Consider the following 26603-nt stretch of genomic DNA (forward strand, 5'->3'; position numbering starts at 1 on the left):
TTTGAAATTTGTTAATTTTTTAATTTGATTAGACAAGCTCGAATCATTCTAAACCTATTAAATATATATTGAGTTTCAACAATGTTAGGTGGTTCAAAAAATTATGGCTCGAATGACTTGAAAACGATGCCATTTGTCGTTTTGACATATTCGAATTATTTGAATTATAAAATTTGAACTACCGAACATTTTCCTATTGAGCTCTACCTACAATTGACTTGAGGCACCTTTAATTGAATGCACTCCAATTAACGGACGGGAAGTCACACTCTCACACAACTGTATAATAGGGGTGCATGAAAGAAAATTTGGTAAATGGATTTGAATTGATTCACATTGATTTAAATTATATTATTAGATTAATTTTTTTGTACGGATGGATGGTTTTGATTTCATGAAATCAAACCGGTGTATTAGGATTTGGTTCACCCATTGTGGCATGAAAAGATCTAATAGAACTTATCCAAACAGAATTGTTCCTGTTTTTTTAATTTTTTTTTTTTTATAGATGACTATACATATATATAAAAATAAATAAATATGACTTGAAGATGATAACGGGTCTCTTCTACCTGTTTTTCTTTACTTTATCTTTATATAATTATCATAAATATAGTTGACCAAGAAAATGAATTTTTTTAAAAAAAATCATATAATATATGTTTTAACTTTTATCTATAAATAAGGTTTCTTGAATAAGTTTATTAAACATTGATTATGAATAAATTTTTTTAGAAAAAATTAAACTGTTGAGATCGATCTAGTCCTTCATTTTCTACAAAATCAAATTAAAAATAAAAATATAAATAAATAAAGGAAAGAGTGAAAATAGTTTGGGCCTTGAGTTCCCACTTAACAATCAATCCACCAGTCCAACCCAATAATAGCCAACCCATTACTTGAAAAAATAAAAATAAAAATAAAATAAATAAAAAAGTGTGGCTCGCACTAAACCCATCGATAATGTAAAAGCCACTCACTCCACTCTCTCTCTCTCTCTCTCTCTCTCTCTCTACCAACAACAAACCCTGCAAAGCAAAACCTCCAAAAGCCCTACCCTTCGCCACCCACCACCGCCGTTGACGGCGGCGCAACCAGCACTCATTTCCTTCCAATCTAACCAAATCAGAATCCCTTACAATGGCTGCGGCGGGAGGGGCTTCTTCGGACGTGACCGAAGGACCAGTTCTCAGCCTCATCAACAAGCGCCTCCGTGCCCTCCGCAAGAAGAACAATCGCATCCTCCAATTGGAAGACTCAATCGCTCAAGGAAAATCCATCCATAAGGAACAAGAAGACTTTCTTCGCTCCAAACCCTCCGTCTCCGCCGCTATCGACGAACTCGAGAAGCTCTGGCAACCGCTCTCCGCCGCCGTTGCCGAAGAAATCAGCATCGCCGTCCAGCGCCACCACCACGTCTCCGCCTCACCTGACGCCAAAGAAAATGTGGAAATTGAGCAGAATGTGGCGGAGATTGAACCTAAAGTGGACCGAGAACACACGATGGTGGAGGATCTTTTGAATCTGCTCTACTTTGGGACTATGTTCGATGTGAAGAGTCAGAACGATTTCACTTCGACGATGCTGACTCGGACTCACGAGCGAGGGTGTTGTTTGACCTACGACTACGTCACCGACGATGAATCCGCCGATCTGCTCGGCGAGAGGGACTTGGATTTGATTTCGATGCTTGGTGGTTTGTTGATTTCGAGGCCGGTCGATTCGAGCCTTTCTCATAAAAATGCGTTGCAACAGTGTATTGAGCACGCCAAGCAATGGCTCGCTAACTCCGATCATCCAATCGATTCAGATCCGAATGTTTCTTGTATGCTTTATTCACCGCTACTTTTTTTGAATTTTGGGATTTGTGTGCAGATGTGTTTTGGTGACTTTGATTGATGGATTTTTTTTTTTGTTTTTTTTTTTTGTTGTAGATGCTGGGTTGAGAGCGAAGCTCAACAAGATTATGGCTTCGGATTATTTCACCACTACGCCGGAGATGAAAGCTACTGTTGAAATGGCTGCTGCTGCTGCTGGAAATTATGCTTCTTTTCAGGTTCCAATGCATGGTTCTGTTGTGCCAGTACAAACCGAAGGTTCGGATGGGCAATATCAGCAGGTAAAAATATGTTTTCTTCAGAAATTCAGGTATTCAAGATTATTTTTTTGACTCCTATTTGATGTTGCCGTGAGTGTGGATACATGCTCCATTAAATCTACATGGGCTGTGCTGTAGCATTATGTTTGATTTCTTTCATTTGATTTATTTATTTTTTGGATTGTATAGTGTTTGGTCAATAGAACTTTACCAAGTATGCATCAGTTTTTTGGGTGATGTTTAATTTCCATTATAGTGATTAACAGGGCTGTATGTGAAATCTATTTTTTGGGGGGCTTTTAGAGTTTGGATCAGTATTATGTTTTTGGGATTATTTGAATCTTTTAATATCAGGTGTATAAAGTTCTATTGTTGTTGTTGCCTTTCCTCTATTGACAGCCTTTTGTGGGCATAGTGTGTTGTGCTGTAACTAGAACATTTGGTGCAAACAAAAATGTTGTAGTAAGTTTCCATTGTTTTGCATTGTTTGATGTTGTACCATGGTTATTTCTGTTTGAAGAGTCACTTTGCCATGTGGGATAGGATTTTATGAGGCAATACGATGATCTTTTGGTATTCTTATTTTGCGTTTGAAGTAATTAAAAGTTGCAAGAAATGATGCTTATTTATTGTGTTGTTCAATTTGGATTTTTAGGCCAAGCTGTCTATGATTATTGCCCTTGTGAATATAAATAAGAATATAAAGTGTTTGTTTACTATTTTTATATGGTTGATCTTGATAGTGTTTAAATTGGTAGTACAACACCATAAATTAGATATGCTCATATACTGAAACCGAGTGTAATACGGTAAACTCTCTTTCTCTCTCTCTCATGTCCTTTTTTTTTTTTTTTTTTTTGTTGGAATAATTCTACAATGGAAGCATAAGAGGTTTAGTTGTTTAGGTTGTGTTGATTGTGCTTCATTCTTGGCATTTTTTTTTCTCCTGGTTATCTGGACCCTCATGTTGATTATTTCGCCTAATGTAGATTCTAACTTGAGGCATCTTCATTTTTTGAACCAACTTTAGCTGTGTATTACTTACTATTGAAAAGAAAGTAAGTGTAAAAAGATTGTTACCTGTATTTTTTTTTTTTTTTTGGCTTTATATGATATTGGAGAGATTAGTGATTATATGGTGATGATGGCAATGTTTTACCATAGTATTAATTTATTTGCCAAACTTGAAGTTTGGTTCATACCCAAGAGAAGAACTTCAACTTGGGAATTTTTTTGTTGAGATGATGCATTTCTTTTGCATTTTTTTCTCTTGTGGTTTGCAAACTCTTAACTTGGTGAGTCCTTTATGCTTTGTAGTCGTTTCTAGTTCTCCTTATTTCTCCTTTTGAGTGTTATTTTTTTCAAATGAGAGAATGGTTTGATGTAAATGTAATCACTGTCATGATTAATGAAAATTTTTATTAATTTTATTTATGTAACTATTCAAACTTTTATTTACTTATTACATTTTCCTTATCATCAACAACAACATCGTCATTCTTCTTTGCACAATATCGGAAAATTCTAGACCGTCCATAACAACAGACCATCTCTTATCAACTTCGCCTTTTCTAGCAGCACCAACCTGCGTATTTCATTTTTCTGTGGATTATCAATTCGAATTAGTGTGTTATGGGAATGGTTATTGTTCCATTAACGAAAAACAGGTGTTATGGATGGTGAAGTATCGACTTGAAGATTCGAATATTAAATGGGGAGTAACATATTGTCAAATGATGGGGTATTTGAAGTATTCTACAAGTGAAATATCAGAAGATTCGCAATTGAGGGCCCCATCTATTGTGGTCTTATCTAAAAAATATACGACGGCGAATGTTGATGTTTGGCATTGTGCTCCAATTGAAGTTCTTTTGATTCTATCGCGAACTAAGTTAGTTGGCTTACCCGGGGAAAGTGGCTCAGTTATTGATGAACGTAGAGGTTGACTCAGCTTATCTAAGATTGATGTACGCAGAGCTAACGATGGTGCTAATAATGTTGATTTTGGTCCGTCGATTTCGGAGGTTGGTGTTGCTAGAAAAGACGAAGTTGATAAGAGATATTCTGTTGTTATGGATGGTCCAGAATCAAACTTTTATTTATGTGATCACTCAAACTTTTATTTACTTATTACATTTCCCTTATTATCAACATCATCTTCATTCTTCTTTACACTCATGATTACATTTCGTAAAACATCGGAAAATTTTGGACCGTCCATAATTACAGACCATCTCTTATCAACTTCGTCTTTTCTAGCAGCACTAACTTCCGAAATCGATGGACCAGGATCAACATCACTAGCACCTTCATTAGCTCTGCGTACATCAATCTCGAATAAGCTAAGTCGACCTCTATGTTCATCAATAATTGAACCACTTTTCCCAAAACCTCCTAACAACAAATCTCTTCGCTTTTCAGGTAAATCAACTAACTTAGTCTACGATAGAATCGAAAGAACTTCAGTTGGAGCACAATGCCAAACATCAACATTTGCCGTTGTATATTTTTTAGATAAGACCACAATAGATGGGGCCCTCAACTGAGAATCTTCTGGCATTTCACTTGTAAAATACTTCAAATACCCCTCATATTACAATATGTTACTCCCTTTTTAATATTCGAATCTTCGAGTCGATACTTCACTATCCATAGCACCTGTTTTTTGCGAATGAAACAATAACCATTCCCATAATATACTTATTCGCATCGACAATCCACAGGGAAAACGAAATACGCCTGCAAACTATTATTACCATCTAATCTCCGATCATATATATTTACTCTGACCAACCCATTGGCATTGGGTGCGCAAAAGGGGGAATGTTTTATCAACCTTAATACTTTTTTGTTTGTATTTCAATCTCAATTGAGAAAATAAATTAAGTGACGTGAGTTCAATACAATTGAAATATTTGCTAAAACACCTTCAACAACACCAGTTTTTATATCATCTACCTCCATTCACCTGAACATTACAAATAAAAATACATAAAATTATAGTTCTAAACAGTTTAAAGTACATTTGACTCATTAACGTAACTTTGTACTCTTTTCCACCAATAGTAGCAGCCACTAAATATATGGTATCCTTCTGAATACTTCTAGCATTTCCCAACAGTGTACCTTTGTAGTTCGTCCAAACATCAACTGGGAAGAACCGGTCCACAACTTCTATTCCGTGACGAACATACTCTTTGTCTTTGCCACCAACGAGCTTGAATCTCATTTTCTTTAGCATCCGAAACCTGTCGGACTGGTCAAGATCAACAATCCAGTTCTCAGGATTACCCTTACTAACTCCAATAAATATTTTGTAAGGTGTGGGGACGGAATCTGATGGATTATTATCACTTATGACGAAAAAAAAAACATGGTGGACCACAGCTTCCTCTTTAGCCTTTTGTCCCAATTGAACATTCTCAATTAATTTTATACCCTTAACCACGATCTTGTCTGATTGATGGTCACATCTTTTATTACCCAACTCAATACCTTCAGCAGTTTCGCTATACTTTTATTATCAAATTTAACGTCTCTTAATTGTTCATTGCACAATTGTAACTTTCTTACTCCCCTCTTAGTCTTCTTAATATATCGAGGAATATTCTGAACGTACCGTCTGCAAATGTACGCCGCTCAAAAGGTGCACGACTATGGTAACTTCGCTTATATCCATTGGTCGCCGATGTCGTTGACTTCCGGTACGCAAGGGGAGTCTAATATTGGTTGTTTACTACTCCTTTCATTTTTTTATAAAAAGCTTCAAATCTTTTATTCGAACACTCTATAGGATCTGTTACCTCTGTTAACCTTTCTGTTCAGGCACCTTAGCTTTGATATTTTTGCCCTCTGCTCCTTGTACCCACGAACAAACTTCGCCGGAGTTGACTGTTGGCTTTCTTTTCACAGTCCTATTTGCTATGTCAAAAAATAATCTACACACATTTGAGTGAACTATCCGTAATTCTCGGAATACTCTTCTGAGGAGTACAACATTGTATACTAATACAATCAACAAAAAAGAAAGACAGAAAAAGAGGGACAAAACAAGGTACTAGAAAACAACGTTATCACAATAGCTATTTCACTACAAAAACATATTCCTCTATACCATCAAATGTTTTCTGGTACCAAATAAATAGCAAATTTGGCCCATGAGTAAGGACTAAGATTCCCCATTCAAAATAGTTCAAAAGTATAATCATTTTTTCACCTTTACTTTATGTCACTCATTCTGATAATAACTACCACAAACGTGATACGTGTATGGCACTATCCAGCAAGAGAATCAAAAGTACCCACACCTGGGTCCGGGTGTGACTTCCTTTTAATTACATCCATACTTGTGTCCACAAGTAAATGAATGGACGGCCCAGATCAGCGCATGGGTTTTTTTTTTTTTTTTTTTTTTTTTTTTTGGGGGGGGGGGGCTGGTAATATTAATATAGCACCCCAGTCACACCAACTCACACCATTTATGCTAGGTTTTTTAATTAATAGAGAGCCCTTGCACGGTTGGTGTGAGTTTATTGTTTACCACTACAAAATGTCTTGCCAAGTCTCTTTCCGTTTCTATGCCAAAAATATTTTACTCACCTACCCACAATGCCCTTGTCCAAAAGAACAACGCTTAGAGCTCCTCCAATCCTTTCATGGATGCGGATGTGGGTACAAGACATAGTAATTTTGAAAAAAACCTCACTCTTAAGTTAACTCTTATTGTTTGTCTTTTGAATTACTTTATACTTTTTGTTGTTGTTTATTCAAGTCATTTTAATCTTTTCTTTTTTGGGGTTTGGTTATTCACTCTCTAATTGTTGTTCACTGGAGCTGTGAGATCTTCTAGGATGTTACATTTGTTGTGTGAGCTGTTGACAAAACTCCTCGAAGTGAACTACATTACTTGTTGCCAAGCACCAAATGCTGTATTTGGTTGCCTTAAATTGCTGGATTGTCATTTTCACCATTGTTCTTTAAGATCTGCAGTATGGTTCAATTACGTAGGCTGAGTGATCCCATGAGAAGAAAAAGTTGTGACTCACAATTTAATTGAAGGGTCCTTGAGTGAACCAAATGGCTAAAATGATTTTCTCAAGTCAACTTCATGCTGTTGTGTATGGTAAGTTGAATAAAGAGATATATGTTCTGCCCTTTGAGATTTCATATATATGTGCACATACGTGCTGTTGGGTATGCTAGAAAGAGAATGCGAAGATGTTTCCTTCTTAGGGTTGGAGCATTCATTCTTATTGGATTTTGTAGTTACGATTTTCCTTTTTAGATTGTCCACTTCATTTATTTGGTGTGTGGAGAATCTTAATGAACAAGGAGCTCTGCTCATGATCTCTTGCATGAGCATTTTATCATTTGGAACAAAGGCATTGATAATTTGTAGTTAATTAGAGTAAATGCTAATGTAGTTTTGGTATTTATGGTTGGCTTAGTAATTATCTTTTGAAACTTTTCTCAAGTTTTGGATTTTTGTCTTCGTTGCTTGCTTTTACCTCTATTTTATCCTAATTTTCTCAAAACAAATTTTGATAATTACTGTTGTTTAGTGAGAGCATCTCCAACGGTTCATTACTTTTTTCACTAAATCTGAGTAAAAAGTTTTTGATTTTCTCAATCTGATATGGCTTGCTCCAATGGTGCATCAAAAGGGAAGGGTCATCCGGTGGGTCGACCGGCCGGTTGACCGGTAAGACTAATTTTTTTTTTTAACCTGTTTGAACCCACCTATTTGTAAGGGAACCGGTCAACCGGTTGGTCAACCGGCCGGACATCCGGCTGGTTGACCGGTTGGCCCCGTCCAACGGTATAGAACAGTGAAAAGATGAAATCTGGAGATTGTCCTCAGTTTGATGAAACTTTTGTTCTATTCTCATTTTGATATCAATTTGGTGAAACCATTGGAGTGAGAAAAAGTGATTTTTTCATCAAATTTCAAATATGATGCAAGGTTTGATGCACTGTTGGAGATGGTCTGAATGATATATAGATGGAATAACTTCATAATTGGTAAGATCATGGTACTTTTGATTTCTCTTAAGCAAATGATGTAGGTGTCATGAGGTGAGTCATGTTTGGGGTTCTTTTCTATGTTGTATTACATCCAAGACTATAGTCCAATATGGTTTTTGATGTCAGTTTGGAGCACTTAGATGTAAAGACCCTTTTAAGAACAGAATTTATGAAACATGTATAGTTACTCAAGGTTAAACCTAGGATCATTGAAACATGTTAAAAGACTCAAAAAAGTCATAAAACTTCAAATCTCTCCGCTTTCCAGTGGCTTCAGACCTGAATCTAAACTAATCCTCAAATGCCTCATTTTCTTCAACTCCCCATTTCATGGAGCTTCTATTTTTTAAAATTATTTTTGAATAAACTATTATATATATCACATATAATAAAATTTTAACATGTCTCGAGCATATTGTGTTTTACATTTTAAAAAAAAATCATTGTCAGTGTGTCCCCATGTTTGTGTCTGTGCTACTTAGCTTGAGAGTTCTTGCTAGGCAGAAGTGTAACACTTGGGACACCATGCATGGGAACAACAGTATGAGCTTGAGCAACTAACCAGTGGCCTTGACCACAAGCTACTTCCATTTTTTTCGTGTCTTTGTAGTTCCTTCACTTGGACCCGATTGTTTCTTACTACTGGTACACCTATCGGGCTCAAAAATCCATTATTTATACAAATTTTTACTTGGCTCATTTGTTCATTGGATGAACAAGTTTCCTCTTTTATGCATTTTTGGTGTTAAGAAACAGGTTATATGTTACTGACTACCAAAAATGTTTGGGCACTTAAATTCACGAACCCTCATTGGGGGAAGGGTTGTTATCTTGTTAACACAGTAAACTGCAAGAGAATCACACACATCTTTTATTGCCCATTGCCAAAATGAGGTAGACTTCATACTTTCTAAAGAGTGCATTTGGTTGACTGTCATTTTTTATTGATGTTTGACTAGTAACATTGCCTTAGAGAAAATCTTGCTTCCTTTTCCTCTTGCTTTCTTGTGTTGATACTAGTCAAGCATTTTATGTAACTTGTGAAAAGCCGATAACTAGATATGATGGAACCAGGAGAGAGACAATCAGAACCTTGATTGGGTATTTAATAGTTTGTGATGACCTTTTGTTTCTTTCTGATTTGGTTGTGCCTGATATGTTTGTTGACTCAGCTAAATTGCTCCCGCTTATCTCATACTTTTTAAAATAATGCTAAAATGACTATTTTTCTACCATATTTTGCATACCATTTCATGTGTTGACAACACTATTGGTTTAATGTGTCCCACCACTTGTGCTTGCCACCAATGTAGTGTTTACACATGAGATGGTAAACAAAACATGGTAAAAAAATGGTCGTCATAGGATTATTTTACTTTTTGAAGTACCTTTGTTGCGTTCTACCATGAGGTTTCTTTATAAAGTACTTCTGAGAACTTACGTATTTTGGGAAATATTATCCTGCCAAGATTTTTCTTACATGTATCCTTATGTGCATGTATTCTCTAGGATGAAGATACATCAGATTTTCAAGGAAATGAAACATCAGCTTTTCAAGGAAATGAAGCATATGACAATCAGTCTGGTCCCGTGGAGGAACCTCACAAGGTTATATTTGTACCCTTAGACTAACTTCTTGTATTAATAATTTATCAATTATTTTTTGGTTAATGTGATGAATTATGGTGCTCTGCTTTGTAGGGTGAATTTGAATCAGAGAATTCTACTGAGGTTCCAGTTGAGACAGAACAAGAAGACAAACCACAGTTCGAAGGGCTGAATCAAAGAGATGTGGAGTCAAAGGAGTCGCATTTTATCCCTCGGAGGAGCTATCAGAACCAAAGAGGTGGCCGTGGTGGTGGCCGCAGGGGTTACCCCAATGGTCGTGGAGCACGAGGAAGCAGCAGGGGTGGTGGTGGTGTTTACCAAAATGGCCGCAACCAATTTTATGACCAGCCCGGAAGCTTTTATCCGAGGAGCTATTATAACAACAGGGGAAGGGGTGGCCGAGGTGGTGGTGGTGGTGGTGGTGGTGGTGGTGGTGGGAACTTCTACAACAATCATAGTTCTGGGGCACAAGCCACCCATGCCCCGGTAGATTCTTGACCTTGTAACTCATTTTAGTTGTTTATAGGGTTTCTTTTTCACTACTAGTATTTTAGGTTGGTGTTTATGCATTGCATGAAAACTTGAATTTCTTGTGGGTTGCTGTTGAAAATGAATGCACAATCCAGGACCCTTTTTGTGGTTCCAACATCTTTCAGTTTGAAAATGGTAACAATAGATTTTAATTTAGACTATTTTTGGATCTTGAATACACATCTTGAGAATTAGAATGCTGTTAATTTTAATTTTCTGCAAAACATCTAAAAATGAGCATATCACATTGTCCGTCATATAGTTGTGACTTGTAACTTGCTTGAGTTCTTATTTATGGGATTTGATTTAAAAAAGACTCTGTTCTAATTTCATTGTTCGATAAAATAGTTTAATTCCAGCTTTTCTGAGAAATTGGTTTATTTAATCTCAAGATTTATAGGTTGCCTCATCTGGCTTGGGAGTAGGGGTGAGAATTATTTTGTCAAATGAATTTGGATATGAACTTAAAAATTTAAGAGTGAAACAAGATGATAACATGAAAAATAATCAAGTTTGCTTATGTAAGCACTTAAAAGTGAAACCGTACATGTTTGGCTCAGCACAATTGCTAAAGCATTGTATAAAGTATGTTTGATTCTGTATTTGTTTTTTTATTTTTATGTTTTTGGAAAATATAAAACCTTGTTTGGTGAATTATTTTCAAATTGGTTTTTGATTTTTTTTAAAATAATTTATTTTTTAAGAAACATTAATTCCGAATTGAAACTTTTGCCTACTAATCTTTGTCACCATTTTGAGGGAGTAGAAAGTTGTCACGCTCTGATTGTTCTCTCATATTTTTTAAAAATTTTAAAAAATTATGTTTACACAAATAAAAACAATGAATGTGTTTTTGTATTTTATTTTCTAGAAGTCGCAATTCTAGAGCAAGTGGGAAGTGGTGATAGATGTTGGTGGAGTAGCAGACGTCAAGTTCAAAATGTGATACCTTTCTCATATCAACAATCTAATTACTTGATCCCAATTTATATATGCAAAAACGTTTTGTTTGAGAGAGAATCTTGTGTTATATGCAAAGAAGATTGGCTTTTGCATTGATGCAGTGAATGTTATGTGATGCCAATCTACCAAAAAAAAAAAAAGCATAAAGTAGATACTTGGTAGTGCTTGTTTGCACATTAATAAAGGCAATCTACAAAGAAACTTTGAGAATTCTTAGTGAAGAAAGGGGGTTTGCCAATTTCTTTAGAAATTTGCTTCCCTAGTCTATGAAGTGGAGTGGAGATGCTGTTGGGTCATGGGGACTCCATCATAGGTCTTATTTTAAAATTTTGAATCGTTCATTTTATTTGATTATGTGTATTGATGTTTCATAATAAAAATTAAATTAATCTCATAATTATAGTCTACGAAGGAGGTCTTATTTTAAAATTTTGAATCGTTCATTTTATTTGATTATGTGTATTGATCTTTCATAATAAAAATTAAATTAATCTCATAATTATAGTCTACGAATTTATCAGATTCATATGCAAAAAAATAAATAAATAAATAGTTTATTTTTTAAATTATTATTATCTTGTAGATAAATATTATCAAAATATATAATTATGATTATCAGATCAATATAATTTTTCAAAGTAATATTGCAAAAAAAAATATAATTGGTTTCTTGAGGTTGAAATTGTGCGTTCCTCGTTGCTCCGAGGTGAGAGAGGCTTTGACTTTGGAGAAAGCGGACAATGTTAATTAAAATGAATTTGATCTGTGGATTCTTCTTTACCTCATTGGTTCTCTCACTTTTCCTTCTTTTAATTCACATCTTTGTGATTCTTATTAACTGTTCAATTAGACACAAGTGTAATCTTGTTAATTGGATTCTATAAATTTTTCTTGAAATGACTTGAATTTTGGAAGTGTAATCTTGCAAATTGGATTCTGTTATTATCTTGAAATGGCATGAATTGGAATAAAGTGTAAGTAATAATGTAATGTTTGGTTAACTGGAATAAAAATTAAAAGAAAATGGTTAGAAATTGGATTATTTTTTGTTGGAAGAAAATGATTACGAGAGTGGATGTGTACCTATTTGGCCTAAGGAGAGATTTGCACCGTAGAAGTCAGATCAAGCGGTTAGATTAGAATCTCAAATATGATCAAATTTCGTAACCTATTTGATTTGCTATCTAGCCATTTTGATTCTCAAAATTCATAATCATGTTCTGCAATTTAATCTCTATGGTTTTCTTCTTCTAATTTACAAAGGGATTTTGCTCTGAATCTTGAAGGTGGATTTGCTCGAACTGCATGCACACCATGTTAGCGCAAATACTATCTTTTATGGTGTGTTTGGTTGGAGGATTTGGAGAGGGATTTGGAAAGGGAAAAGGTGTGTGAAACTATGTGAAATTTAGACATGTTTTATTTATATTTCACCTACCTTTTCTATTTTCCTTTCCAAATCCCTCAACCAAACATAACATTAAGTAATATTGTAACGTGACTTGAATGATTTCTATTAAATCAATTTTATCAGAAGTTTATCACTTGCATCAACATCCAAAAGAAGTTCTTATTCCATCAATTGGTTCTCCAAACATTGGTTTCTGTATTTACGTTTCTTGTTCTTTGATTAATTTGTTTAATATTTTTGTTACAAAATGAGATGCTGATACGGAGGTATGCAAAATTGACAATATGATTTGATTGAATACATCACACTTTAGATTCAGAACACAAATACTTAGATTGTTTTTGAAGTAAGAATTTAAATAAAAATTTAGAAAGAGAACCGAAAAAGTGTAATATGTAGGAATATAAATAAAATATAATTATATGTCATTCACATTTTACTTATTTTTTTTCTTTTTCTTTATTTTCTCTTTTCAAATCATTATCAAAATTTATAATTCAAATAAAGATTTAATAGTGATTATACAATTATGTCAAACAATATTCCATTTTGTGATGTAAACGTGCACCGAGAGTGATTGGAGTGAGAGCCAGCTTAGCTAGCGAATGTTGTGAAACGGCAATGCCATCATTATCATGAGCTTCAATTATATGCTAGTGTACCACTACTTTTTTGTGCCTTTGGTATATATGTTGGAATTTTTAAAATGAATTTTCAAAATTTATTATTTAGTTTTGGGTGTTTTTAAAAATTTTCATATTTTGTTTGCAAAACATGAAATAAGTCTGGAGATTTTGTCTCACATTAAAAAGAGAGCAAAATATGAAGCACTTAATAAAGTGTTACATGAAATATTCTTTTAAATATGGTATTATGGGCTGGATACTAGTGTACATGCACTCACAACGCACACGCGCACGCGTAGCGTGGGCAGTAGGCTGCGTGGTGTTTGATGGCACACTTTGCACGGGCGCCATGAGAGCGCTTTCCTATTTGCATCAGACAAGTTTGAGCGATGACGTGAATCCAACGTGGCATGGGTGCCGTGGAATAGAGTCAGCTCCACGTGGCGTCCGTTGGCGATGAGTCAACCAATCGATCGAACGGTTGTGTATCTGATTTGGAGCGGTTTGATCATAGCTGTTGATTGGAGATGTGCGCGATCGTACGGATAAGATGGCACCCGATCGTGATTAGGTGTGATTAGTCAAGACATTTATTCGGTGTGAGAATGATCTGCACCGTAGATCGTCGATCCAACGGCCATATCTGACCGGATACGATCAAAGGGAGTGGCTATTCAATCAGATGCATCAAAGCTTATAAATAGGCTGCGAAATCAGCTATTTTAATCCATTCAAAATCCTGAAAAGCATTCCTGCATTTCTCTCTTTCCCTATTGATTTAAAGTTTTCGATTAAGAGTTTCTTAAGCAAGTTTTTTCTTTCTTATTGGTAATTAAATTGTGCAGACTTGATTATCAGTGTCTTGATTTTCTTGATTATATTAAGATTATTCTGATCTATTGTCGTCAGTGCAGACGTCGGTAGACTTCATCTTTAGATCAAATTTCATTGTATCTTGGAGGCGAATTTGCTATAACCCCCTGCAAACCTTTTGGTGGGTGCAAATATTGTTTTTAAAAAAGCGACTAAGTAACGCGACTTGAAGCACTAAATTTATGTTTAATATAGACAAAATCATCGCCAAGTTTTTAAGACCCAAAGACTACCAACTGAAGAATTCAAGACAAATAGTTTCAACAATCTAAAGACAATATTTAGATATGATGATGTCTATTTAGAAAATGACTCAAGATTTCATGAAGCTTGACCGGTTTGATGACAGAAATTTTCGATGCTAATAAAAGAATATGCACTTTTTGCTCACCACTCTCAAAGTGGTCTATGTGCTAACTACCCCTATCCGGTAGAGTAAGAAGACGAGATTATGAAGCAAACCCGTACCAGAACCAAATGGGAGAATGACGACTACATTTGCCAAGGACATATTTTGAATGCGCTGTCAAACTCTCTGTTCAATGTGTATCAACATCTGGAAACGACAAAACAACTATGGGACATATTACAGTCAAAGTACTCACCGAGGATGCCACCAGTAAGAAATTTCTTGTTAGTAATTTTATGCGTTTTACTATAATTGATACAAAACCCATTATGAAACAATTCCATGAGATCCAACATATTCTGAGTCAATTTCAACAAAAGAATATTACACATAGATGAATTTGCCTATAATAGAGAAACTGTCATCTTCTTGGAAGGATTTTAAGAAAACTTTGAAACATAAAAAGGAAGATCTAACTTTAGAGGAATTGGCTCAACACTTCCAAGTTGAGAAAGAGTCAAGACTTCTTAAAAGTAACGAAAACCAATTGACTCAGATTTCCAAGATTCACATGGTAGATGATGGCAAGAGGTTTAATAAAAAGAAGCGTAAGCGCGAGCCCCAACCTGAGAAAGATGCTAAGAAGTTGAAATGCGCTTGCTGGCATTGTGGCAAGCCAAGGCACTTTAGAAATGAATGTCGGTCGTACAAGAAAAAGCAAGAAGCATCAAATGCCAAGAACAAGTTCGTGGTTGTTGTATCCGAGGTGAACATGCTCGAAGATGTTGGTGACTGGTGGATTGACTCAGGAGCAACAAGGCACATCTGCAACAACAAGAGTCGTTTCACTACTTATGAACAAGTGAGTGATAGAATAGTTATCTACATGGGCAACACTTCAACTGCTGCTATCAAAGCAAATGGACGGTGGATCTAGAGTTCACATCTAGAAAAGTCTTAAGTTTTAATGATGTTTATAATGTACCCAATGTCAAGAAAAATATTGTATCTGGAAGCCTGCTTAATAAGCATGGTTTCAAGTTAGTATTTGAGTTGGACAAATTTGTTCTGTCTAAGGGTGAGATTTTTGTTGGGAAGGGCTACATGTATTAAGGAATGTTCAAACTTAATGTTATCAATAATACATCTATTTCTGCTTATATTGTTGATTCTCTTTCTTTATGGCATGCTCGTTTAGGTCATGTTAATATTAGGAAAATGCATGATATGGTTAATTTAGATTTAATTCCTAAGTGTGACATTGATATGTTTGAAAGATGTAAATTTTTTGTGCAATATAAAATTACTCGCATTTCATTTCCTAAAGTAGATAAAATCACATCTCTGCTTGAACTTGTGCATAGTGATGTATGTGATATGCATAGTATCCCTACTAGAGGTGGCAAGAAATATTTTGTAACATTCATTGATAATTTTTATAAGTACTGTCATATCTATCTTTTGCATTCAAAAGATGAGGTGCTTAATAAATTCAAGATTTTTAAGATAGAAGTAGAAAATCAATGTAATGTCAAAATAAAGAGACTTAGGTTTGATAGAGGCAGTGAGTATCATTTTCCAGAATATTGTGAAAATGTTGGTATTATTCATGAAAATTCTGCACCCTACACACCACAACAAAATGAAATAGCTGAAAGAAAGAATAAGACATTAACAGAAATGATTAATGGTATGCTTTTTTTACTCTAGTTTAAGTTCTGGTTTTTGGGGTAAAGTCTTACTTATTAACTCATTACCTGTCACATACTTAATAGAATTCAACTCAAGGGAAGAAATGCTACTCCTTATGAACTTTGGAAAAAAAAGAAACCTAATTTAGGTTACTTGAAAACATGGGGCTTAGAACAATAGTCAAATTGCCTGAACTTAAAAGGAAGAAATTAGGAGAAAAAGGAATTTAATGCATATTCCTTGGCTATGCTATACATAGCAAAGCATATAGGTTTCTAGTAGTAGAGCCTAATGGTTCAGTGGAAACAAATACCATCATGGAATCACGTGATGCGGTATTTTATGAGAATTGTTTCACAACCATTCCAAGGTTGGATTCTAATCAAGGAAATGAATCAACTCCTTTGATGTCTACAGAGGAAGGTGAACGACATGAACTCATTGAGCCTAATGAACCAAATGAGCCTGTTGAGTTAAGGAGGAGTAAGAGGGCTAGGACTAAGAAATCATTTGGCCCTGATTTCATAGTTTACCTTGTAGAAGGAACTAGGAAAGCTTATTGTAAGCAAATAATGATTTCTTTGAATATGGATTCAGATCCATCAACCTTTAAGGAGGCTATAAAGTCTCAAGATGTTACTTTCTGGAAAGAAGCAAAAAATGATAAAATGGATTCAATAGTGGGTAACAATACCTGGATACTTACTGATTTGCCACCTGGATCCAAACCAATTGGTTGTAAATGGATTTTCAAAAGGAAAATGAAAGTTGATGGTACAATTAACAAGTTCAAAGCAAGATTAGTTGCTAAGGGTTTTACTCAAAAGGAGGGTATCGATTATTTTGATACATATGCTCCAATGGCTAGAATCGCTACCGTTCGAGTGTTGATTGCCTTAGCCTCAATCTACAAGCTTGAAATCCATCAAATAGATGTTAAGACTGCTTTCCTAAATGGAGAGTTAGATGAAGAAATCTACATGCAACAACCGGAAGGATTTGTTGTACAGGGTGAAGAACACAAAGTGTGTAAACTTGTGAAGTCACTATCTGAACTGAAACAAGCTCCAAAACAGTGGCATGAGAAATTTGATAAAGTAATAGTGGCAAATGGTTTTAGGATACATGAATCTGATAAGTGTGTGTACAGTAAGTTTACTGGCAATAGAGGTGTAATCATGTGTTTATATGTAGAGGACATGCTTATTTTTGGTATTGACAATGATGCCATTGAAAGTACTAAAAGTTTCTTGTCATCTAGCTTTAGTATGAAAGACATGGGCTTGGTTGATGTAATTCTCAGTATTAAGATCAAACGAGAGGACAATAATTTGATTTTTACCCAATCGTACTATATTAAGAAAATTCTTAAGAAATTTAATCAATATAATTGTACATCCATGTTTACACCTCTTGATTCAAATTTGAAATTGTATCCTAATATTGGAAGACCTGTTGATCAGCTAGAATATTCAAGAGTGATAGGTAGCCTGATATATGCCATGACTTGCACTAGACCCGATATTGCATTTGCAATGGGAAAACTTAGTAGATACACTAGTAATCCCAGTAGTGTGCATTGACATGTTTTTAACCAAGTACTTTGGTACTTGAAGAAAACAATAGACTATGGAATAGTCTATAATGGTTATCCAGCAGAGTTGGAAGGATTCACGGATGCCAGTTGGATAACTAACTGTGAAGATCACTCATCCACGAGTGGTTGGATTTTTACTCTTGGAGGAGGAACTGTCTCATGGAGTTCTAAGAAGCAAATATGCATAACAGACTCAACCATGGCGTCTGAGTTTATAGCATTGGAAATTAGGCAGAGTGGCTATGGAATCTCTTGTTAGAGATTAAGATATGGCCAAAACCTATGCCATCAATATCTTTGCATTGTGATAGTGAGACAACTCTATCACGGGCCTATAGCCATGTCTATAATGGAAAGTCCAGGCATATAGGACTGAGACATAGCTGTGTCAGGCAGTTAATCATAGAAGGTGTGATTACCATTAGATATGTAAAGTCAAGTGAAAACTTGGTTGACCCCTTAATAAAGGGACTTGTAAGGGATTTGATGTGGAAAACATCAAAGGGGATGGGTCTTAAGCCCACTTAACATAATCACTTCTGGTGGAAACTCGATTCAACGCTTGAAGAAGAATCAAGTCTTGAGTTCAATGAGTCTAAGTGCACCATATGTCGTGATTGCAAGCACTTAGTTTTTTTGTTTTTTTATTTTCATCCTAAGGTTGAAATGCTTGGTACCTATAATGCGGAAAGAAGAGGATGAGTTAGCAAACTCTTAACTAGGTTGTTAGGGTACTGTAAATTACAGGGATACTCTCAGTAAGCTTACTTATGTGAGTGTAGGAGGTGGTGCTGCTTCCTATGAGTCCAAGGGCTTGACTCTAGAGCGCTCATGAAATAGGATATAGACACAAGGCCAATCCACGTGTTGGTTTGTTTGAATACTTGAGGTAACATATACTCTGCGTGAGACATGTCCGGTTAGTCGTATAAGATCACTAGTTCAAAGGCAAGTCTACTATGCCATCTTGACTAACTTTGAGATGTTTTCACTGAGTAAATGATTCAAATCGTAAGATATCTTCATCTATGCATAAGGCTGCCAAGTGAACCAAGAATCATCATCTGATATTTTGAAAATGGTGGGAGAATGTTGGGAAATTTTCAAAATGGGTTTTCAAAATTTATTGTTTAGTTTTGGGTGTTTTCAAAACCTTCTACATTTTCTTTAGAAAACATGAAATAAGCATGGGGATTTTGTCCCATATTGGAAAGAGAGTAAAACATGGAGCACTTAATAAAGTGCTATATGGAATATTCCTTTGAATATGGTATTATGGATGGATGCTAGTGTACATGCACTCACACCGCAAGGATGGTGCTTCGCACTATCTGCACACGCATACGCGCGCGCGCATGGTGGGCAGTGGGCTGCGTGGCATTTGATGGCGCACTTTGCACTTAGCACGGAGCAATAACGTGGATCCAACATGGCATAGGTGACATGGAATATAGTCAGCTCCACGTGGCAGTAACGTGGCGTCCATTGGCGATGAGTCAACCAACCGATCGAATGGTTGTGTGTCCGATCTGGAGCGGTTTAATCATAGCCGTTGATTGGAGATGTACGCGATCGTACAAATGAGATGGCACCCGATCGTGATCAGGTGTAACTAGTCAAGGCATCTTTTTGGAGTAAGAATGATCTGCACCGTAAATTGTCGATCCAACGGTCAGATCTGATCGGATGCGATCAAGGGACATGACCATTCGATCAGATGCATCAAGGCCTATAAATAGGCAGCAAAATCAACCATTTCATTCCATCCAAAATCCTGAAAAGCATTCCTGCAATTCTCTCTTTCTCGATTTAGAGTTTTTGATCAAGAGTTTCTTAGTTAAGTTTTTGCTTTCTTATTGGTAATCAAATTCTGCAAACTTGATTATCAGTGACTTGGTTTTCTTGATTATATCAAGAGTATTTTGATCTACTGTCGTCAGTGCAGACGCCGGTAGACTTGATCTTTAGATCATGCTTCATTGTATCTTGGAGGCGAATTTACTGTAACCTCCTGCACATTTTTTGGTGGGTACAAATATTGTCTTTAGGAAAGTGACTAAATAACGCGACTTGAAGCACTAAACTTCTATTTAACATAGATAAGATCATCGCCAAGTTTTGAAGACCCGAAGACCACTAACTAAGGAATTCAAGACGAATAGTTCTAACAATATAGGTGTTTTGTACCAACAACTATTTCACAACTAGAATCCTTTTTCTAATTGATCTGAAATGACCCTTTTACCCTTATCTGTTGGTGAAAATTTAGATCACCTAGATATTCGATAAAACTTGTGTTTTCTGAGATTGAAAAATGATACTACACGATAAAAATGAAGATTAGTACCTGTATAGTCGTGTTGTCAATTGGAAGGCACTTTAATAGCAAAATCAATAACAACTCTCTTAAAAACACTTCTGTAATTTTTGAATACTAAAACACACGTAACTTAACATTTAGGTGTGTAAACCTTTATATAAGAGCACCTTGTCACTTTTGTTTATATCATTTTTTTTTAATATAAATTTGGAGAGACACTCCAAATTAAACTTCAACCGTTAAAAAATAAAAGGGCCAATGTCAATGACAAGAATCCTGTGCTCCACTTCATATTTTAAAAACAGTTCACATTTAAAACTTCTCTACTCTCCACTATCATCAATTCTATATAAAGAGCTTTCCCACCAACTATCAAACTCCAAGCCAAAAACCTTCTGTCAAAAGATCAAATTCAGTGACAACAACAAGAGAGAGCTTCGTTCAAAGTTTCAATTTCCTTCTACAATGCAGCATGTTAGAAGATCGTCGTCGACGTCGTCATTGGTGTCGATGCAGACTTCATCAATGAGAACTTCTCAAGTTCTTGCATTCCATTCCCCATCAAAATGGAAAGCCCATTTTGAAGCCTCCAAAGCAACTTCCAAACTGGTAATTAACCACCCATTCAACTTCTCTCTCTCTTTTTTTTCCTCTGAAATTTACAATCAAATCTTGTTTTTGGGTCTGCTAATCTCTTTATTTTTTTGGGGATTTGTTTTGAAATGAAGATGGTTATTTACTTCACTGCCTCATGGTGTGTGCCTTGTCGCTTCATGGAACCAGCCATTGATGAGTTTGCTGCTAAATACACAGAAGTTGAGTTCATCAAGATAGATGTGGATGAGTTAATGGTATTTCTCTTTAAATTGCCTCTCTCTCTCTCTCTGTGAAAAATGAAGTGCTGCTAATAGGTATGAATGAATGAATTGCAGGATGTGTCTCAAGAATATGGGGTGCAGGCAATGCCGACATTCATATTAATAAAGAAAGGGAGAGTAGTTGACAAGGTTACAGGAGTCAGAAAGGAAGAGCTTCAGAATAAGATTGAGAAAAACAGGGCTTACCATTATTGTTCTTAAAAAATTGTATCAATCATCTTCACCTTCATCTACATTCTACAAGAATCATGATGATACTCGCTAGCTACACGTGGCATGATTGGAGCAGAATAAGAAATGATCATAATACATATATGATCATCGTCAATTTAGACTAAACTGGATGTATCAAATCTAGAAATAAAGATTGTATTGCTTTGTTTTGTTAAGATTGATTCATGTAGCCTCCCCTCTCTAGATGAGAATTTTCGAATAAAAATTAGTTTGGTTTTGGTTGTTTTTAAACCTAGTAGCTTCTTCCAAAGAAGATTTGAGAAACTTGTTCCACATTGAAAATGAGAGAACCGTGATAAATGACTACGTAAAGTATTCCCTTGAATAAAGACTTGTAGAGAATAAAGTGTTTGCATACACATCCTGTAAGGACAATAGCACACCCATCACTCTTCTGACCAGGTGAATCTAAACTTTTTAAAAGTCCTGCGATCCACCTGTTGGTCATAAAGTTGTGTACCTATTCTGTTCTGTCCTTATAAAGCCCCAACATTGTAAGTGTTTTCATCAGTTTAAAATACTCAGAAAAGTATGAATCAAAAAATAAAATACACAGAAAAGTGTTCATAAAATGAGAAGGCTTAACCTTGTCATAACTCGAAAATCAACTTTATCCACGTAGTCTGACAAACTAAAATCTCAACCAATGCAAGTTCAATTCAAACCTCAAAACTACAACATAAAGATAGAGAGCGCTTAACAGATTGCATCAACCCACACTGTTACCAAAACTAAATACATACATTAACAGTATCTAGCGCAGAGTTCTGTACAAAGAATAATTACAACAAACAAAAGAAACACAACTTTTTATCATTTTAATCCAAATGCAAGAACCATCAATAATTACTTACAAATTTCACATGGAAGATCAAAGTTACTACCCTGTGGCTAAGTAGCTAAACGAGCTTTGTTTTTCACAAAGCCAATAACACTTGAATCTATATTCCTACTATGCACATATTTTTCTCCATAATGATGAATATGTTACATATTTACATCCAGTTGCACTTAAACTGTCAGTGTTAATGATAATCTTCAACCCTCATTCCCTCCCAGCACCCTCTTCAGATCAGATTTTTGTTCTTCAGCGAGGCTTGTCGGGAATTTAACATCAAACTTAATCCTCAAGTTTCCTTTCTTTCCGGGTTCTTTTGACATGGGCATTCCTTCATTTGGGATCACCACTTCATGGCTCGGTTTGATAATATCCGTAATCAGGACAGTTATATTCCTTCCATCAAGGGTAGTTAGATCAAGAGTCTTCCCTGTAAGAGCCTCCAACAAAGATATGCTCTGATTGACAATCAGATCATTTCCGTCCCTATTGAAAACAGCATGAGGTTTCTCGTCTACTACAAATATAAGATCTCCAGGGGTGATCCTGGGCTGCTCTTGGCTGCCCTTCTCAGGGAAAGTGATTCTTGTGCCCTTTTTCCAACCAGGTTTGATTGATATTTTCAAGATCTCCTCAACGTTGTTAGGTTTTCTGCAAGAGTTAAATCACGGATCAAGCTAAAATAAATTAAAGAAAAGAATGCAGAATTATAAAATGGATGAACAAAAATGAAAATAGAATTAATTGCGACATGATCCGAATTTAATTTAACAACTAATTAAGCTCCACCAAAAATTATTCACATTCCTATTATGTAACCTACACAGAGTTCCTAAGACACTCTTCAAATTTTTAACATGATCCATTAAGTGCCAAGTTGCGAATAACTGGATGTTGACGCATACTATAACCAAGCAAGGAACCATATTCTCTTAGTCATGGGGAATTTAATCATTGAATATAGTCCCGAACAACCCATATAGCAAACAACACCGCCAAAAGGAAAGCATAAGTGATGCTAAATCTGTTGGGTATGTGTTTTGTATTTTGCTGACCCAGACAATTATTGGGCTACTAAATGTGTTTGGGTCAGGTTGTAGGGTCCAAAACTCAGTAGGGTATCCAATATGTGCAAGGATTTATGGGATTTTGCCTATAAAGAAGAGGCCAGTGGTAGTGGTTAGAGAGATTGAGATTATTTGTATATCATAAGGGAGACCAAAAAAGGAAAAAATGCTAGTAAGTAGGATGCTTAAGGACATCAAGGTGTAGTTTGAAGATTTACTAATCGTTTGGCAAAAAAAGTTGGTACTAAAAATGTATAAAAGATAAAATAAACTAAATAAACCAATAAAATAAAATGTCACATTTAAATTATAATCATTTCACTTTTGTTTCACAAAAGTCAAAAAAGCCAACCAAAACAAACTTTTTAGTTCCAAGCTAAAAAAATTCCAACTCAAAAAAGTTAATTAAAAAAGTCCTAACCAAACGACAACACTCTTAAGTAGGAAAACAGAGAATGTTTCACAGCTCAGGTATTGGTTTCTGATAATAGGATTTTTTTTGTCACATATTTGAAAAATCTCTACGGTTATAACTGATAATCTCTCTCGACTGTGGACAGAAACATAGACAAGATATTGACAAACCACATAATTTCTCCACTTTTTTTACTCTTGGTTTGTGTTTTCTTCCACCTATGTTCAGGAGTTCAAATTTCCAACAAAAACCACGCTCCTTAATTTTACTTTTACATTGTCATCTTTCCTACTAGTTATTTTTAAATTCAGTTTTCTAAACAGTTCTTAGAATGAGCCAAACTCTTGTTTACCAATCTTGAAGTAGTGGGTTAGAATCAAAGGGACTTGGTGCAATAATGTCAAAGCTAGGTCCATACCCAATCTATCATTCTATGGTGACTAAACTAAGCGTGCATTTTTCTTGTTAATTCGCAACTCCGAGAAGAAAAAATTGTTTTTAAAAGTCTGCCAAACACAGTCTACTTGGGTATTGTTATTGAAAACTGATTTTTGTTCTAAAATAAAGAAAACCCATTTGCCAAACTGTTTTAAAAAAATTCCTGAACACATACCTCTGTTTAGGTAACCATTTTAATAAGTTTCTAAAGTCTTTGATTCCTTACAAAATGAAGGAATATGATTATGATGAAAATTATAAGAAACAAGTCAAATGTCCCAAAGAAAACAAGACTCTATAGAGCATCTGTGTGGTTGTAAATTTCTAATCATGCTTAGCCAAACATATATAATTCAATAAACAACAACTACAAAATTGTATTATATTTGTGAATTGTGATTGCTGGAAATGCAAGATCACTGACTAGTCAATATAGCCCAGGCCTAGAAGATTGATGAATAATATAATCAGTCATAATAACCACCTAATTGTGTTTCCGATTAAATTCAAAACAAGAAAATTCAAAATCGTACATAAACAATTATAAAGATGTAAAATTGCGTACCCAGATTCATCAGGAACAATCCGAGAAATCTTCATTTTCCTCTTCGATCCCATGTAAAGCTCCTCCAAGCTACACGCCAACTTGTTCTCCACGGCAGCCCCTTTCCGAATCGTCCGATCTCCAAAACCCCCATTCGAATTCTTACCACCATAACCATGATCAGATCCACCAAAGAAATCCGCAAATATATCTTCCGCATCGCGAGAATTGAACCCATTCGGAGGAGGGAATAGGCCGGAATTGAGAGCTTCCTCGCCATAGAGATCGTAGATCTGACGCTTGTGAGGGTCGCTGAGAACATCATAGGCTTCAGAGATCTGCTTGAACTTGGCCTCAGCTTCCGCAGAAGAAGAGTTCTTATCTGGGTGCCATTTCATCGCCAATCTCTTGTAAGCTTTCTTCAAATCTTCATTGCTCGCTTTTCGACCCACTTTCAATACATTGTAGTAATCAACCCCCATTTTCACTCTCACTCTCTCTCTCTCTCTCTAGATTTTGCTCTCCAAATCTCCTTTGTTGTCTGTGCTGCAGTATACAACGAAGGTGGACGGCTTCGAGAAGGTTCTGGAAGATTCTCGGAGGACGAGAGTCTCGATGTCAACACGGCCGGTGGTGTCGTGCCACGGGATCGTGAGGTGTGTGTGCTTGCGTTAAGTACGCGTTATGGGACATTTTTACGCGGGGATATTGCTAAATAAACGAGAAAAATCAGGTGTTATTGAAATTTTTTTCATGAAAATATGATGAAAAAATTATAATTTTTGAATTATCTTAATTATTGTGTAGTGTTTTATTTTAATTATAATTTAAGAATTACAAATATTTCATGATTATTTTTATGAAATTTTTTTTATAACACTTGGCATTGGGTTTGTTAAGAGGTTGTTTGGAATGACTTAAATAAGTATATTTTTTATTTTTTTTATGAAAATATGTACAGAAAAGTAGAGAGATGATGTGATGAAAAAAAAGATAAAAAGATAAAAAGTGTGTACTTATTTAGGATAGTCAAACTTAACCTAAGGATTGGTTTGAGATGTTCTAAAAAAGTATATTTTTTGACTTATTGGCTTATATGAGTTGGGGTTAGGTTAGATTTGATGTGATGTGTTAGAGAGGTGATGTGATTTAAATAAGATAATGTAACTTAAAAAGGATAGTAACTTTTTAATTTTTTATATTATTTAGGTTATGTTAAACTTGACAAGTGTCAGACTGCAGCGTATAAGAATGTGACACGTAATAAGGGGTTGATTGTGTTGATGGAGGTTTGGGATAGGCGGGTCGTGGGGGGTGTTTGGGAACAGTTGGGTGAGTTTGAAAATAGGAATCAGCTGAGTTAGTTGGTGAGAACGTGCAGAGGAGTCGTGATTGAAGTACCAGTGGTCGGCTGGGGGACGGTTGAGTCGGCTGAAACCGAAAGAGAGCATCTTTTTGTCTTTGTCAATAGTCATTTGACACGTCACCCAAAACAATATCCGCACTGTTTGGTCTTATTAATTTTGCACCGTTAAGGTCAAGTTTGGCTAACCTAAAAAAGTACACTTATTTTATCTTTTTATCTTTTTTGGGTTACATCAATCAACATCTCCTCTCTACTTTTTCTACACATAATACAAAAAAAAGTCAAAAAGTGCACTTATTTAGTCTTCCCAAACTTGGCCTAAATTAATTCTAATGAATTTGAAAATAAAAAAATAAATATACATATCCAAGAGCAAAACATTCCATCCTGTGGGATCCATATCAACATCCCATCCTACTAGTGCTACTCTTTTACAGAAATATTTTATAGCTCGAAAAATTTTCCCTTGAATCGCCCAAATTGATGAAACGACGTCATTTTGATTTTGAACTTTTTTTTTTCTCGTTTATATCTGAACAGAAGGGGAGAGAGAGAGAAACAGAGGAGAGAGGGAGAAACAGAGAGGAGGAGAGGAGAGGAGAGAGGGAAACAGAGAGAGAGAGGCGACGGCGATGGCAGGGTAGGGTGACGGTGGACGGTGATGAAGGGTGCGACGACGGTGACCCGATGGATTTCTATTTTTTTTTTTTTTTTTTTTTCTGGCTCTGAAG

At 35.5% G+C, this 26603-nt stretch overlaps 3 protein-coding genes across 3 annotated transcripts; 2 read left to right on the top strand and 1 right to left on the bottom strand.

Annotated features, from left to right (window-relative positions):
• The first annotated feature begins 703 nt into the window (after positions 1-703).
• LOC114286690 (uncharacterized) lies at positions 704-10422 on the top strand. The gene is made up of 4 exons (XM_028229895.2): positions 704-1825; positions 1935-2119; positions 9632-9730; positions 9824-10422. Exons 1-4 carry the CDS (start codon positions 1141-1143, stop codon positions 10226-10228), a joined length of 1374 nt encoding a protein of 457 aa, XP_028085696.2. The 5' UTR covers positions 704-1140; the 3' UTR covers positions 10229-10422.
• Positions 10423-19563: 9141 nt separating this feature from the next.
• On the top strand, positions 19564-21435 carry LOC114286693 (thioredoxin H-type). Its single transcript, XM_082871341.1, has 3 exons — positions 19564-20701; positions 20821-20943; positions 21025-21435. The coding sequence occupies exons 1-3, from the start codon at positions 20351-20353 to the stop codon at positions 21169-21171; spliced, it is 621 nt and encodes a 206-aa protein (XP_082727467.1). The 5' UTR covers positions 19564-20350; the 3' UTR covers positions 21172-21435.
• A 491-nt stretch (positions 21436-21926) lies between these two features.
• On the bottom strand, positions 21927-25244 carry LOC114286691 (uncharacterized). Its single transcript, XM_028229896.2, has 2 exons — positions 24528-25244; positions 21927-22693 (listed from the first exon to the last, which is right to left on the bottom strand). The coding sequence occupies exons 1-2, from the start codon at positions 24986-24988 to the stop codon at positions 22243-22245; spliced, it is 912 nt and encodes a 303-aa protein (XP_028085697.1). The 5' UTR covers positions 24989-25244; the 3' UTR covers positions 21927-22242.
• Positions 25245-26603: the final 1359 nt, after the last annotated feature.

Source organism: Camellia sinensis, chromosome 5 (genome assembly GCF_055761805.1).
Source record: "Camellia sinensis isolate YWXY chromosome 5, ASM5576180v1, whole genome shotgun sequence".
Lineage (NCBI taxonomy): Eukaryota > Viridiplantae > Streptophyta > Magnoliopsida > Ericales > Theaceae > Camellia > Camellia sinensis.